This window comes from Myotis davidii, unplaced genomic scaffold (assembly GCF_000327345.1).
Source record: "Myotis davidii unplaced genomic scaffold, ASM32734v1 scaffold580, whole genome shotgun sequence".
Taxonomy (NCBI): Eukaryota; Metazoa; Chordata; class Mammalia; order Chiroptera; family Vespertilionidae; genus Myotis; species Myotis davidii.
In genome coordinates, this window is record NW_006293313.1 from 1,879,319 (window position 1) to 1,893,446 (window position 14,128).

At 38.4% G+C, this 14,128-nt stretch overlaps 1 protein-coding gene across 1 annotated transcript; it reads right to left on the bottom strand.

Annotated features, from left to right (window-relative positions):
- Positions 1-3,497: 3,497 nt before the first annotated feature.
- On the bottom strand, positions 3,498-14,035 carry TNFSF18 (tumor necrosis factor superfamily member 18). The gene is made up of 3 exons (XM_015566073.1): positions 13,747-14,035; positions 7,348-7,378; positions 3,498-5,405 (listed from the first exon to the last, which is right to left on the bottom strand). Exons 1-3 carry the CDS (start codon positions 13,900-13,902, stop codon positions 5,059-5,061), a joined length of 534 nt encoding a protein of 177 aa, XP_015421559.1. The 5' UTR covers positions 13,903-14,035; the 3' UTR covers positions 3,498-5,058.
- Positions 14,036-14,128: the final 93 nt, after the last annotated feature.

A 14,128-nucleotide genomic window follows, 5' to 3' on the forward strand; every position in this document is an offset into this window, starting at 1 on the left:
CTTAAAATTTGGTGAAAGCATTCCTATGGTAAAGCAAGCTAATGGGCTCTAGGATACCACTTCCTAGGGAAGCAAGGATAATGAAAAGATGGCCATCATGATGGTATGGTGGTGTGGGTACAACGGGGATAGCAGCCAACTTTCACTGAGTACTTTTGATTTAGGTACCTAGGATGTTTCATATATTACTGTATTTAGTTTTAAAAAACCTAGACGAATGGAAGTGAGCACACAATTTTGAGAGGCTATTTGCAACATATGTCTTGCTGATCATTCTAACCAAGAACCAGGGTCACATCTTTTTTGTTCATTCCCTTCAATATTTGTTGAATTATTTCAGTGATCCAAGTATGATTTTGGTTGCTAATGATAGAGCATTGAATAAGTAAAATACTTTTATCTTGGGCCTTACCTTTTCTTGAGAAGGAGGTAGAACAAAAGAGATGTTAAATAAACATCTCTATGGGAAAAACAACAAAGTTTAAAAACGTAGGAATAAATTCAAATTTTTAATAAAAAGAAAATCAATAGCTGCCACCATTTTAATATCTACTATGTATCAGGAATTTTACATATATTGGTTGGTATTTTAAGTCTGTTCTAAAATTATTATTTGGTTTAGCAAATATTTAAATTTCAAGTATATGTCAGGCATTGAATAAACAAAACAAACAATAAATTGAGTCTCAGAGTGGGTAGATATTTTCTCCAAGATCCAAATAAGTAGTAAATGGCAAAATTTGGGATTTGAAAACAAGTTTGTTTGATCACAAAGGTAGAAGCAGAATAACCAGTTAGGAAGTTTCTGAAATAATCTTGGAGGCATGGACCAAGAGTCATAGCAGAAAAGAGGTCGATTCTCTTTGTAGGTACGACCATATGACTTCTTCACAGGATAAATGGGTGAATGGCAGGAGTCCAGAGTGACTATATGACTCAGATGTTTTTAGTCCATGTAATATAATTAAAATGGGGGCGGGAGCTCCAAGAAAAGCTGGTTTGGGGAAACTAAGAGATTCATTTTGGACATGTTGAACTTGAGATGTTCATTATACCTCAAATGTGAAATTGTTGAGCAGACATTTGGATTTGTAAGTCTGGGGGAAAGGAGAGCAACTTGGATTAGAGATAAATATTTGAGGGTTGATGGGTAGATAATGTGGTATTGGTTGTGGCAAGGCTTGTATGCCTTAGATGGCCAAGGTTCAAGTGACAAGGATGCCATTAAGTTATGAAAAGTGAAGAGCCTGACCTTCGTTCAGATTCCAATAGAGGATAGAAGGCCACTTGCTTTTGTGATGAGAGATGAGTTATGGTGAGTCTCATGGGGATCACCAACTTCGTTTTTGTTGTTTTGCTTTTTATTTTGTTTATTTGTTTAGAAGCTTTGACTTTTTAAATATTTGGAGAAATAAAGTTGCATGCCATAAAATAGTGATTCCTAAACTGTAGTGTGCATAAGAATAACTGTGAGTCAGAGTTGGTTACAAAGTTGATTCCTAGGCCTCATTCCTAAACATGTTTATGCAGTAGACTGTAAAGGGAGTATAGGGATCACTTTTTCTTTCAAGCATGCTGGGAAAATATGTTCTTAAGTCTAACTTTTTTGAATAATAATTTTTTCTCCCTCTGCCTTTGCATTAAGCCTTTATTTTATTGCTCCTGTGATGATGGTTTGGGGCTGTTGTACTTCTACATTTTATTAGAGGTCTCCCAGATCCCTTTTAGACTTAGATTAGATTCAGATCACTGGATGTTAGAGTGGGACTCTTCCTGACTCAGTTTTACTCAGGCATAATATGATGGGTACCTGGATATAAAAATGAGAGTAAGACATTTGCCACCACCAGTGTGCAGAATTCACAAAAGGAATGAGGCTCCCTTCCCCATGGCTCTTAGGATACTTTAGCTGGACCAAGATCCTAAAAGGAGTGGGGAGAAGGAGAGGTTGTGATAACATTTATAAAAAGAGAGCTGTGGCCATGTGTGAGTCCTCACCCATGCCCTTTGCAAGGGAGATGAAAAGCAGTGAAACTTTCTACCTTAAGCCTGATAGGAGGACTTCAAGGGAGACCTAAAAAGAGCTTTGAAATATATTTCTTGCAATAGAGATATAGAGAACTGGTGCCTCTATCAGCAGTTTAGAGTCTGACTCCACCTGGAAATCTGGGGAGAGAGGCCAACTCCTTGGCAGTAGAGGTGGGAGAATCTTGCCACATTGAGCTCATATTCTCTGAGTTTATAGGGCCAAGGCATGTGCACAGATTTCCTGTGGATAGATGTGGGACTCACAGGAGAGTCATGACCAGTGGAGTGACCCCAAAATATAGAGATGTCCTTTCAGATCAGGAAAAGTGTACCTGTCAGGGCATCATTTATAATTTCTTCTTAAAGCCAGTCCTCAGACCCCCCACCATAAGTCAGTCAGGTTTTTGCTTCTACATAAAAAATGTCCTCCCACCCCTACAAATGAAATTGCTTTTTTGATATAGAACACACAAATACAGGAATTTCTTCTTCAAGATACAGATATACTTCCTCTAAGGAGTTAGTCTTCTCCATCAAATGCACAAGACTACATCACTTTTCAATTAACGGCTATCTTCAGAAGCAGAGACTTAACCCTGCAGGGATGTATCACACTATAGGTTAGTTTTGATGGGGCAAAATAGAAGGTAATAACAGTTAGTGTGAGAAGGATTGATGACGAGATTGAGTGGGGTGGAGTTGAGGTGGGTGGAAGTCAGATAGTGAACTTGTCTCACTAACCCATTAGATATTGGGTTACAACCAAAAGCTAATGGCATCCAGCTCTTACTTCAGCCTAACACTTGCCAAGCAGTGTTACATATACACAAGGAATCTTCAGATGTGTCCTCCTGTTCTCTAGCTCACTAACTGTAGTTTGATAAGCCACAGATAAGTCAGTCACAGTCCACTTACCAAGATACATTTTATTATAGGTTTAAAAGATAAGTAACTATTTGAGGAAACAGTATGCATTGAAAACAAAAGCTGAAGTTACAACCCCAGGGCCCTCCGAAGATCATCTGTTGGTAGTTATCTCTCTGGTTGTAGCTGAGGAGACCTCTCCTCGCCCTGAGAAATCACTACCAAGTGAGGATTTTGCTGGGAATATAATTTCACTCGTTCTCTTGTCTGCCTTGATTGCCTCAGGAATGAGGCAGAAGCAAAGAGGAGTCATTACGAAGGAGAGTTTTACAAACAGTGGTGTGCTGGTGAATGGGCTCTCAAAAAAAACACAAATCCCCCAAAAAACACCACACACACACACACCTGATTGGTAGTGTTTGCCCATTCCCATGGTATAACTAACCCCACCATGGTCAATTTGGCAATATTTAATAACCACATTGAAAAACTACCAAAAATTTAACCATCAGCTCTCACAAATGAGTGCCAACCCATTCCAGCAGACTGTTGCTTATAAATTAATAACGATCAACTCCACCAAGTTTCCATAAATAAAAGTGATATAACTTTAATTTCCTGAGAAGATACACAAATGCAAGATGGACAAGGCATGGTGTTTAGAAAAATACTAAGAAACAACTTGGCCTCAGGTTCAACCTGTTCCCAGAGAATTTTTGTTATACACAATACAAATATACTTAAGTTAGCTTTATATGTGACACTATTAACATAATGCAGCTTTATATAAATATCCATAAATATTTTAAATTTGGTTAACATATACTCATATTATATAGATATCAAAAAGAACCAACAAGTAGCATATTAATTGAACAGAGTTCCAAACTTTAGCAGGCTGGCATTGAGTTGAGTTTGTACACATTTGACTAAGACAGGCTCTTCAAAGTGAGGAAAGGGATTTGGTTGGAGTAAGCCCTGAGCAACACCCCTGTGCCCCCTGCTCCAAGTAGAGAAAGGAAAAGAAGATTGTCAAGAAAGGAAAGACCTGTTACAGCTTTCCTCCACCCACTTTGGGCTGAACGGGAGTACACTTCCTGAAAATTGAACCTGCTAAACTTTATCATCTGTAACATGATGGCAGAAATACCAACTCTAAAGCTAAGGCGGTGATGCAGTGGGAAGCCTATTGACCCCATTAATCACTAGTTCTGTGTGTTGAGACAAGTTACTTATGCTCTATCTGCCTTCGTATTCTCATTGTGCCCCAAATACCTGCCCCATTAACTTTATAGAGTTGCCATGTGATATGCGAAAGCACTTTATAAACCATGGTTAGCCAACTAAATACATGAAATCATTCCAGGACATTATCCAGCATTGGTAGTACCAATTTCTGGGTGAGATATTGTGATTACTAAAGCTTTCTCTATCTTTACCATTGACAATGTTCAGACACACATACCAACGACTTCTCATGAAACCCTATGTGAAGGTTCAGAATGACCTCTTCAACCTACTGGCTTTGAAAGTAGCCTGTATCCTGAGTATGATGAATGAAATCAAGGGAAATTCCCAAATAAAGTGCATTCCATTCCATGCCACCTGTGCCCCTATCCCAGTATCTTTCTAGAGAGTTCTCTATCCTCTAATATCATTGCATTTAAAGAGGAGTGTTGTTGGCATATCGGTGGGCACCCTGCCAGTCTGACTGCTTTTTATTAGGAGGGTCTCAGAAGTTGGGAGTATGGGAGAATAAAGTGAAACAGCCCAAGAATATGGGAACAAGGCCAGGCTACAGTGCTGGATCCTTTCAGCATACCAAGTAAGACTCCCATGAGAATAAGACTTCATTTTTCCACCCAGGAATTCAAAGGTTAGACAAAGACTCTTTGAGAAGCCTCTGCCCTTTAACCACCCATATTCATTTTATTATGGATTAGTACTGTCTTTGCCAACCCAATCCTAGGGGTAACCAAATATCTTTGGTCCTTCCTCTGAGTCTCTTTCCAATGACCATGAGAGATGAAAATTCGTCTGCAGAGGAGTTCTGTTTGTTGTGTTGATTTGTGTACCCAAACTGTAGGCATTGAAAATCTGTCTCCTCCAACCCACCCACCAGATCTCTGCATGTGCTGAAATGGATGGGGAGACCAAATCAAGACTCTAGGAGATGAATTGGGGATTGGCTAGCAGTATGACCCCCCAGTACGTATTATTCTTTAGAACCTGATGTTCAGCATTGAAGATCAAGTCTATTATATCTCCAGCATGCAACTCATAAGTCCCTCCTACATTCTGGATTGTAGCTTTGTTTGTTAGGACTTGTATGATGCCTTCGTTTTTACGCAGCCGCACTTCAAAAGGAGCTGGTTCCTTGTAGGTTGTATTGGGAGCCACTTCGCCATAAATGGAATACAAGCCATCCCGAAGTATCTTCAGCTTCCAGTCAGCTATCTGACTCACACAAGGAGGCTTAGGAGATGCCATTTGCCATCTTGAAGGCGATGGTCCTGTAAGAAATTTACAAGGGAGGGGGAAAATGGAAAGCATCATCATTTAATGATTCCATCATCTTCCTGGTTGTATAGTTCTTTCCGCCTTATAGTTTGTTTCTTTACCTGGTCTATACTGATCATCTCCAGCCACAATTTGAGTATATTAAGTATCTAGCTGTTCCTTGTTTTAGAAAAATTGCAAATCCTAAATGCTTCACGTACTTGGGGAATTCTAAGGAAATGGATTTGGAACAGAGAAAGGGGGTTAAGTTTTAGGTGGCATTATATGTCTTGTTGATCAGTAGGTGAAAGAAAGAAAAAAGGAGAGAGGGAGAGAAGAATTATGCACCAGGACTGATAACCAGGGATGGCAGTCCAGGAAGTGTGTTCATGCTTTTCTATGTAAGTACTATTTACTATGTGTCACTTTATCAATGAGACCTTCCTTATGAATCTGTAGTTTATGGGTATATATCACTCAAGAATCCTTTGAGATATCATTAGCCAAACCCTCCAAAAATAGCTACTGGGTAAATTTGTCAGTTTAGAAACGGAAATAATTTGACTGTTTAAATATAAGTATCTCTAGCTTAATGTATCACAGGGGGTGGGGAAAGGGTCAAGACTTAGTGATTTATTTTCATAGGTATATATGAAATTTACATATTTTACTATTGTTAATTGTTTGTATACAGAAGTGTGATTTCAGAGGCTCAGGAAATGCTTTTACCACCCAAAATACTTATCTGGCCTATTCACTAATTCTCCATAATTTTTGCTATGGGGGCAAAGCCTTTATCTCATAAGTAGAAAGAACTTTGATAAGAAAATACCCTGGAAGAAATAACATATTGACTTAAATTCCTATTTATATGTATATGAATGATATACACCTTTGAGGATAGATTCTGAAGGATCATAAAGGAAAGATCATTAGAGCAAGAAGCAAAGTCTCCCTGTATGGGCAATCCCAAAGCCCAGTAAATTTCCTCTTGCTTGACATGTAGTACACCTAGTCAATAGGCAAGCAAATCACCAGGAAGAAGTGTCACTGGTTCTCTTATTTAATTCTGTGACAGGGGCCACTCACAGACCACCACTTGAAGTCCTCAACTTTACCACATCAAAAGGGAATTTCAAACATATCATGAGTTTTACTCCATTTACTAGAAAAGCAAAACTAATCACAAAGACAGAGACCAGTGAAAAGGGATTTCCTAATTCCCAGGAGCCTGGGGAGCCTGGCAGTTTGCACTGTCCAGGAAGCAGGGGTTGTAGTTATCTCTAGAAATGTTCTCTCTCAGCTGAAAGTGCAGGTTTGGCCTGAAACATATAAACAACCCAAAATGCATTTATTTTTATTTTTTTATGTCTTTTAAGACATACTCTAAGGTTCAATTTAACTGTATATTTTAGTGTGTTTTCTAAGCAAATACCAGGTCACTATAAGGGAAAGTGACTCAGGAACTAAGAGGAAAGAGAAAGGAGCAGAGAAAGTGGCCACTCCTTCCCCCCAACACTCATTCCTCTGTTATACATTTAGAAACAAAAATACCCCCCCCACACACACACACACACTGCTGAACACCGGCAATATGTGAAATGTGAGGAGGACTTTAGGTTTGTCAGAGAGAAAAATTGTAGAAATGTGAATAGTGTGTTTATTAAAACCTTGTATTAAAAGTAGGTTCCTGTATCTCAGATTCCCAGGCCTGTAAGAGTGATATGCGTTCCTGCCCAGAGATATGACCTTGATATTAGCTTCATGCTAGTCTATCTGTGTGACCTCAGAATCCTCAGTTCCTAGACAACTGATTGGCACATGATGAGCAGTTATGAATAGTAGCTGAAAAATGAATAAAATAGGATAAAGGCTTCCTCAACAGCATTGGAATGTGCCTTCTTGCATCAAATACTAAGAAATGTAAAAAGAAGGCATGCAAAACAGGTTACTTACCAAACTTAGCTACACAGGGCTCACTGACTGCCTGTAGGGTAAGAAAAAGAAAAATTGGTCAGGATAATGACAATGTCACAACTTTCTTAATTGGTTTATTTAGAGCTTCATATTCCTGAAGGAAACTTCTTTTGCTAACCAAGTTCAAAAAAAAAAATCCTCCTTCCACCCTGTCTCGTCTGTCTCAGCTTCCCTTTACAGATGGCTGGCCTCGTCCTTTACCTTTTATTACCTAGTTACCCTTTTGAACCTTCTAGGCAAATATTAAGGTCTCATTCCATCCACCTAACCTCTACCCACAGGACATCTATTTGATCTTGAACTCTCTTCCTCTCAGGCTATAGAAATTTTCCATAAACAGTAATTTCCACACCCCAGTGTTTACACAAGGTGGTCCCTTGGCATGTGAGAATAAAGTAATAGAATTTCTATTTATGTTTATTTTTATTTGAAATAGTTAGAAGCTATAGAAATATTTATAACTCAGGTCAATTAAGCCAACCTTGTTTAATATCCAGACAATCACGTGTCATATATAATAACTGAAATAACCTGGGAAGACCTCAGTTTCAAACTGTTGCAACATACCACAGTTTACACGCTTTAAATACTTGTAGTAAGATAAAGCATAATAAAAAAAAATTGTTACTATGTAAAGTATATTGGTTACCATATGGTAAAGTACTTAAAAGACTTTTTGAACTTAAGATGTTGCACATTTTTTAAATAAGATTTCTTTGCTAGGAATAAATGAAGGGAGGGAACGCAAAAGCAGTGAGACAAGCTAAGAGATCCTTGTAGACATCTGGGCAAGAAATCACAGTGCCTCCAACCAAGGTTCTAGCAGAGGACATGGTGATAAGTGATTGGAAATAGAGCCAACAGAGGTCCTGACATGGATATGGGATGAGAAAATGAGAGGAGTCCAAGAAGACTCCAAGATTTGAGTCATTGGAATCATTCAAATGAGCAAGACTTAAGAAGAGTAAATGATGGGAACAGAAAGAATCATGAGTTTGCTTTGGGACATGTCAAGTGTGTGAGGCTTATTAAATATCTAGGTAGGAGAATCAGATAGGCAATTGGATCTGTGAAGATGGAATTTAAGGAGTTCTGATGATATAAGTTTGGAGTCATCAGCTACCATGTGATGCTTTAAGACTGGAGACTATGAAATCATCAAGCCAGTGAGTGTAGATAGGGAGGAGCCCTGGCACACTGCAATGTTTAGAGGTCAGGGAATGAGGAAGAACCAGCAAAGGAAGTTAAGAAGGAAAGGCCAGTGAGTCAGAAAGGAAACAGAGGTAGTGTGATATTTGGAAACCAAGAGAAGAAAGTGTTTCAGGAAAGAGGAGTGATCAGCTATGTCAAATGCTGTTGGTGGGTTAAGAAAGAAGAGGACAGAGAATTGACAGATGGGCGTGGCAGTCACTGAGGTCCTTGATGAAAGTAGGCTCCTCGATATGTTGAGAACAGAAGCTTCATTTGAATGAGTTGAAAAGTAAATGAGAAAAAAATAAATTGGAGGGATTTTGGTGTAAGGGAGAACAGAAAATTATATTCTGACAGATTTGCCATCCTGGAAAATTGTCAATATTGACTAAATCCAGCTGCTCTGTGTCTTTCACAGTTGAATACAACTGAGGAAAAAGACTTTGTTGAAAGGTCTAAATTTAAATTTATGGCCACTAACTTCAAGTGGGACTTCAGTGTTGCAAAAACCTGAAGAATATAATTAAGAAAGAGAGAGAAAAAAGTGAGTGGGTTAATGCAAGGTTAGGTTTATAATTGTAAACCATGGAATTTAAATTGTGGAAGGAAGGAAGGAAAAGCATGAATGGAATAAGGACCAACTTTATTTAATTTTTTTTTAAGAACATAAAAACTTTATAACAGTGAATGGGTATTAAAAAGTCAGTGTTAGCTCTGCCCTGGTGGCTCAGTTGGTGGAGCATCGTCCTGTAGACCAAAAGGTTGCAGGTTCAATTCCCAATCAGGACACCTAGGTTTCAGGTTCAACCCCCAGTTGGGGCACATATGGAAGGCAACAAATCTATGTTTCTCTTCCACATCAATGTTTTTGTCTCTCCCTCACTCTACCTCTCTCCCCCTTCCTCTCTCTCTAAAAATCAATAAAAACATATCCTCAGGTGAGAATTAAAAAGAAATTTAGCATGATAAGCACACTAAAGAACACATTTTTCCATTTTGATCTACTTTTCTTTGTGAGGTCATTTTTTTTTTTAGTTATGGCAAGCAAAACCATGAATCAAGGTACATTAACTTAGAATAGAACCTTCAAATTATTGTATCATAAAGTGTTAAACTAATATAAGAAAATAAAAGTAATATTGAAAAATTACTCTACTAAAATATTAGTTCAGTTATTTTAGAAGTATTTGTTATATATTAGCATATTCTATAAAATATAATACTTTGGTAAAGCAAGATGGTTTTGCACTATAAATAAACTATATTAAACATATTATTTGGTTCACCCTTATTTCTATTTTGTGTATCTTTTTAATATACATAGTGTTAGTACTTGGATAAAATGTATAATAGCATATATTTTGGGATTGAAATCAAAGTAAAAAACATTTTTATTTCAGTAGAGGGATACAATCAAAACGTTTGAAAGCCACTATTTTATAATAAATCACTAGATTCCTGTGTTTGTTTTCGCTTTTGCAATTATCTCTTCTGCATCTTGGGATTTCTTAGAAGAGATGTTGAAATTCCATTTAGTTTAACTCATGATAGGCATGTGACAGGGAGTCCCTTAACTTTTATTTCCTCATTTATAAAATGAGAAATATAATAGCATCTAGCTCATTGAAATTGGTCATGATTTAAATGGAGCTATTCTTGTGAAGGGCTTTGCCCAGATATTCTGTGTCTAAATCCTGCTTATTCAATATTAGATATATTGATAATGATGCTGATTATAATAAAGAACTGAATAAAACTTAAGCAACTATATTCCCAACATTATACAGCATTATAAGCAGGAGAAACAAGTAATTTATGGCATTTGCTTCTTAAGAAGTTTATAATCTTTCTAGAAAGACGACTGCATTCATGGAGCAATTGCGTAACAATCTAAATATAAATGGATGCTGATGTAAGAGCCGTAGATAGTATCTGTGCTCTGTACTTTCATGTCTAAAGAGTGTTGAGAAGCTTAAGGTCATAGACTAATGGCCAGAGACAGACATCCTAAAGACTATAGCTTGGGCTGCTGTAATGTCTAGTATATAAGATACAGAAATCACAGTTGTGATATTATCTAATTACTACCACCAGTGAAAATCTGTCCAGTCACAAAAATCGTCTACTAGTATTTGGCAGAGGTAGTCTTTGATGGAGGAAGTGAAATAGATAAGCAAGGAATACCAACATTGTTAAAGTCTTTTGAAATTTATATTCACTGTACTGTCATTAATAGTAATGGTGCAAATATTAACCACTACAGTGTGCTGAAAGGCTACTTATGGGTCAGGCACTGTTCTGTCTCATTAATCCTTACCACAAATCTGTAAAATGAGAATTGGCAGCATGCTCATTTGCAGATGTGGAAATGTATGAAAGAGATTAAGTAACTAGCCCAAGGTTATGCAGCTGATACGAGGCCAACCAGGCTGAGATCCAAACAGAGCCTGTCTGACGCACAGGTCTCTGTGGGGCAGTATCTATTTATAATTCTGGGCATATCTGGAAGAAGCAAATATCCACTTCTAAAGAAGCATATGGGGCTTTCAGCTTGGTTGAATTTAGTTCATTTTTGCTGAAGAGGGTCAGTTGCTCTTGTACCCCATTTGATTTAAGCCAAGATTCACATAGTTGGGTTCAAATGGCCAAAGCTCAATAATTCTTTCTCCAAACCAACCCTCATCAGATCATCCTTTGGAAACAGAATCTACTCTGCTTTTAAGTAGAAGCACAACTTCCCCTTTTGGAAGTATCCTTCTTTTCATTAAAACAGGGGACCTGCCTGAACATTTGGTTTCTTAGGGACAACTTCTGTGAGGCTATTTTCACTGAGGAGTTGTTGAAATTGCTTGGGCTCATAGCCAATCCTTTTCAGTTGACTGTCTTTTGAAAGAAGAAGGGGAGAACTGAAAATAATGTTCTCCCAAATAAATTTCTGTTGGTCTAGAACAGTGGTTCTCAACCTTCCTAATCCCGCAACCCTTTAATACAATTCCTCATTTTGTGGTGACCCCCAGTTTCATTGTTACAAATTGAACATAATTAAAGCATAGTGATTAATCACAAAAACAATATGTAATTATATATGTGTTTTCTGATGGTCTTAGGTGACCCCTGTGAAAGGGTTGTTCGACCCCCAGGTTGAGAACCGCTGATCTAGACGAAGCCAATCTTCCTGTCTAAAGCTTGGTGAATTAGTGCCTGGGGAAGCTGGGAAGTGGAATGTTGTATATAAAAACAAGAGTGCTGATTAAAATAATCTAAACTCCAAGGTTCATGGGTCTTGTGAGAAGGTGGAAGCAGCCCCGTCATAATGACTCACCTTCCGCCAGCTACTCAGGCCTCTTTTCCAAGTACACTTGTTTGTGGTCAATAAGGAAAGGGCAGTGCAGTCAATGGAAAGTGGAGCACACAACCTGGTATTGTCAACCAGGTCCTTGGCTTTTCCCATAGGAAATACACCATGATGGCATCCTTTCAGAACAGTATGAAACATCTCCAAATTTGGAACAAACTCTGGGCTATTTCTTTAGGGGCAGAACTTTTCATTGAGAAGCTATGGGTTGTCTGGGAGAGAGAATCCAGAATCAGAGCTCAAGCATATGAGACGGGTAAGTTCCATTCTGGTAAGAGGTATCAAATCCTCCATGCCCCTGAAATTCCTCTGTCCCTTTGCAAGAGCCACTGTGTGCCTTTAAAAAAGGTATTTTCCCCCTCTTCTGTGCATTGGATCCCCATTCATGTGCAGGGATGGGCAACACATGACATGTCCTGTGTTCTTCAAAGTCATCTAGCTCATGAGACTTGATTTTTGGTGGTTTGGAGGAGGAAAAGGCACTTCCAAATTTAAGCTATTGCTATATTCTCATCCTTCCCCTTCTTCAGAAATCTAAACACTCAGAACTCCTAACAATTCTCTTCTTTCTGCTCAAAGCTTCACTGCTCTAGAAAATTCAGACTATTGCTTGATACCTTCCCTGAGAGAGTGGAGATGTGGTTTAGAAATGCCTCTGTATACTTGTCTATCCCTGTGCAATACTGACTAATGGGCTATTGTGTAAAAATTGGGGGAAAGCTACACTTGCCCCAACATCAACTACAGTGTACTGCTTGCTCCTACATTTTTTCTCCATTGCTTTCAAATATCTTAAGTTGGAGAACTGTATCTTTGAAATCTTTGCTGGCCAATTCCCTAAGAAAAATGTTTCAGCAGTTCCTGATTTCGCATCACAGTCCTTTCTTAAATAGGTATGTATCACCTTACTCTCCCCAAGGCTCAGAATCTTCAAACATACCTAAAAATGGGCTAAATCCTAAATGACATAAAGCATTTTTTAATTTATTTTTGCTCAGTGCTGTGCAGCCAACAGTTTAAAAACTTCTAATAAAAACTTAAAGGATCTCCATTCTCTTCACTAGACCCACAACTTGGACTGGAGCTCAATGGGAAATTCCTGATCAGCATCAGGGGCTTCCCAATTAGGAATCTGTTTCACCCTTCCTCCATGAAACCTTCCTTGATCACCCTAGCCCACCCTTGAACTTCTAAAGCATTTATATTCTATACCACCCTTAGATGAATTATAAATCACTATCTTATAGCTAGAAGGGACTTTATAATAAATAAATCCATTCTCCTACCACCATTTCTCAGACAAAGAAACTGAGAATGAGAATCCATACAGCTAGTTATTGGGAGACCTAGAACCAGAATCCAGACCTTCTTACTCCTAGTCAATGCCATTTCCCTCCTCAGAGATACACTAACCACCTGTCACTTACCTTATCCCATCTTCCACCATATTTTTATGTCACTTCCCTCCATTAGACTAGAGTTTGCATCTCTTTCCTTGAGAGCAAGTATTATATTTTACACCTTTTCATTCCACCTAAAGGGTTTATTTAGCAAAGTTCCAAAAAGGGAGAAAGTACTCCACAGGCATCTGTCAAATGGCTAATTTAATTGAGCAATTTTCTCCATCTAACGTTTAGCATTTTCCAATACCTTTCATTTCATGACACTTAGATAAGCCTCTAAAGCCATATGTCGTGACAAATTAGATTATCTCCACTTCCATGTCCCTTTCAACTAGCTCTAACAATACTGAGTGGCAATGACAATACCAGACTTACAAAAGACAAAAGGATTATAACCAATAGCAATCTCAGGTACTGTTATCTACTCACCTTGAGTGGGAAAAGAGTGAAGGCTACTGTGCTGAAGGAACAGACTAGCAGCACCATAACCAGTGCTGAAAAAACCCATGGCTTCCAGCATGGCCTCGGTGCTCCTGGAGGGCTTGCATGGTGTAGAGGCATATTCTCCATGTGTCTCAAACTCATTCTCAGCAGAAATGAGAGCTGTGGAAGGAGAAATTCACAAATGATGGGCCAGTGATGCAACAACTTGATTTTGTCCTATGCTAATTAGTAGTGGGTGTAAAAGGCGGGGTTTCCCTTATTCTGTCTTGTTGGAAAAACGATACTTCTAGGCTAAGTGCTGACTCTCATTTGGTACTAAGCCAAATGCGTTCACTCAGCAGAACGGAAGGCTTCATAAAAGCCAACA

Bases quoted from the DNA above. Each gene is read 5' to 3' on its own strand.
- TNFSF18 (XM_015566073.1), bottom strand. From the start codon at position 13,902: ATGAGTTTGAGACACATGGAGAATATGCCTCTACACCATGCAAGCCCT. The intron at 7,379-13,746 runs GTGAGTAGATAA...CTTACCCTACAG, and splicing joins TCACTCTTTTCCCACTCAAG to GCAGTCAGTGAGCCCTGTGT. The intron at 5,406-7,347 runs GTAAGTAACCTG...AATTTCTTACAG, and splicing joins GCCCTGTGTAGCTAAGTTTG to GACCATCGCCTTCAAGATGG.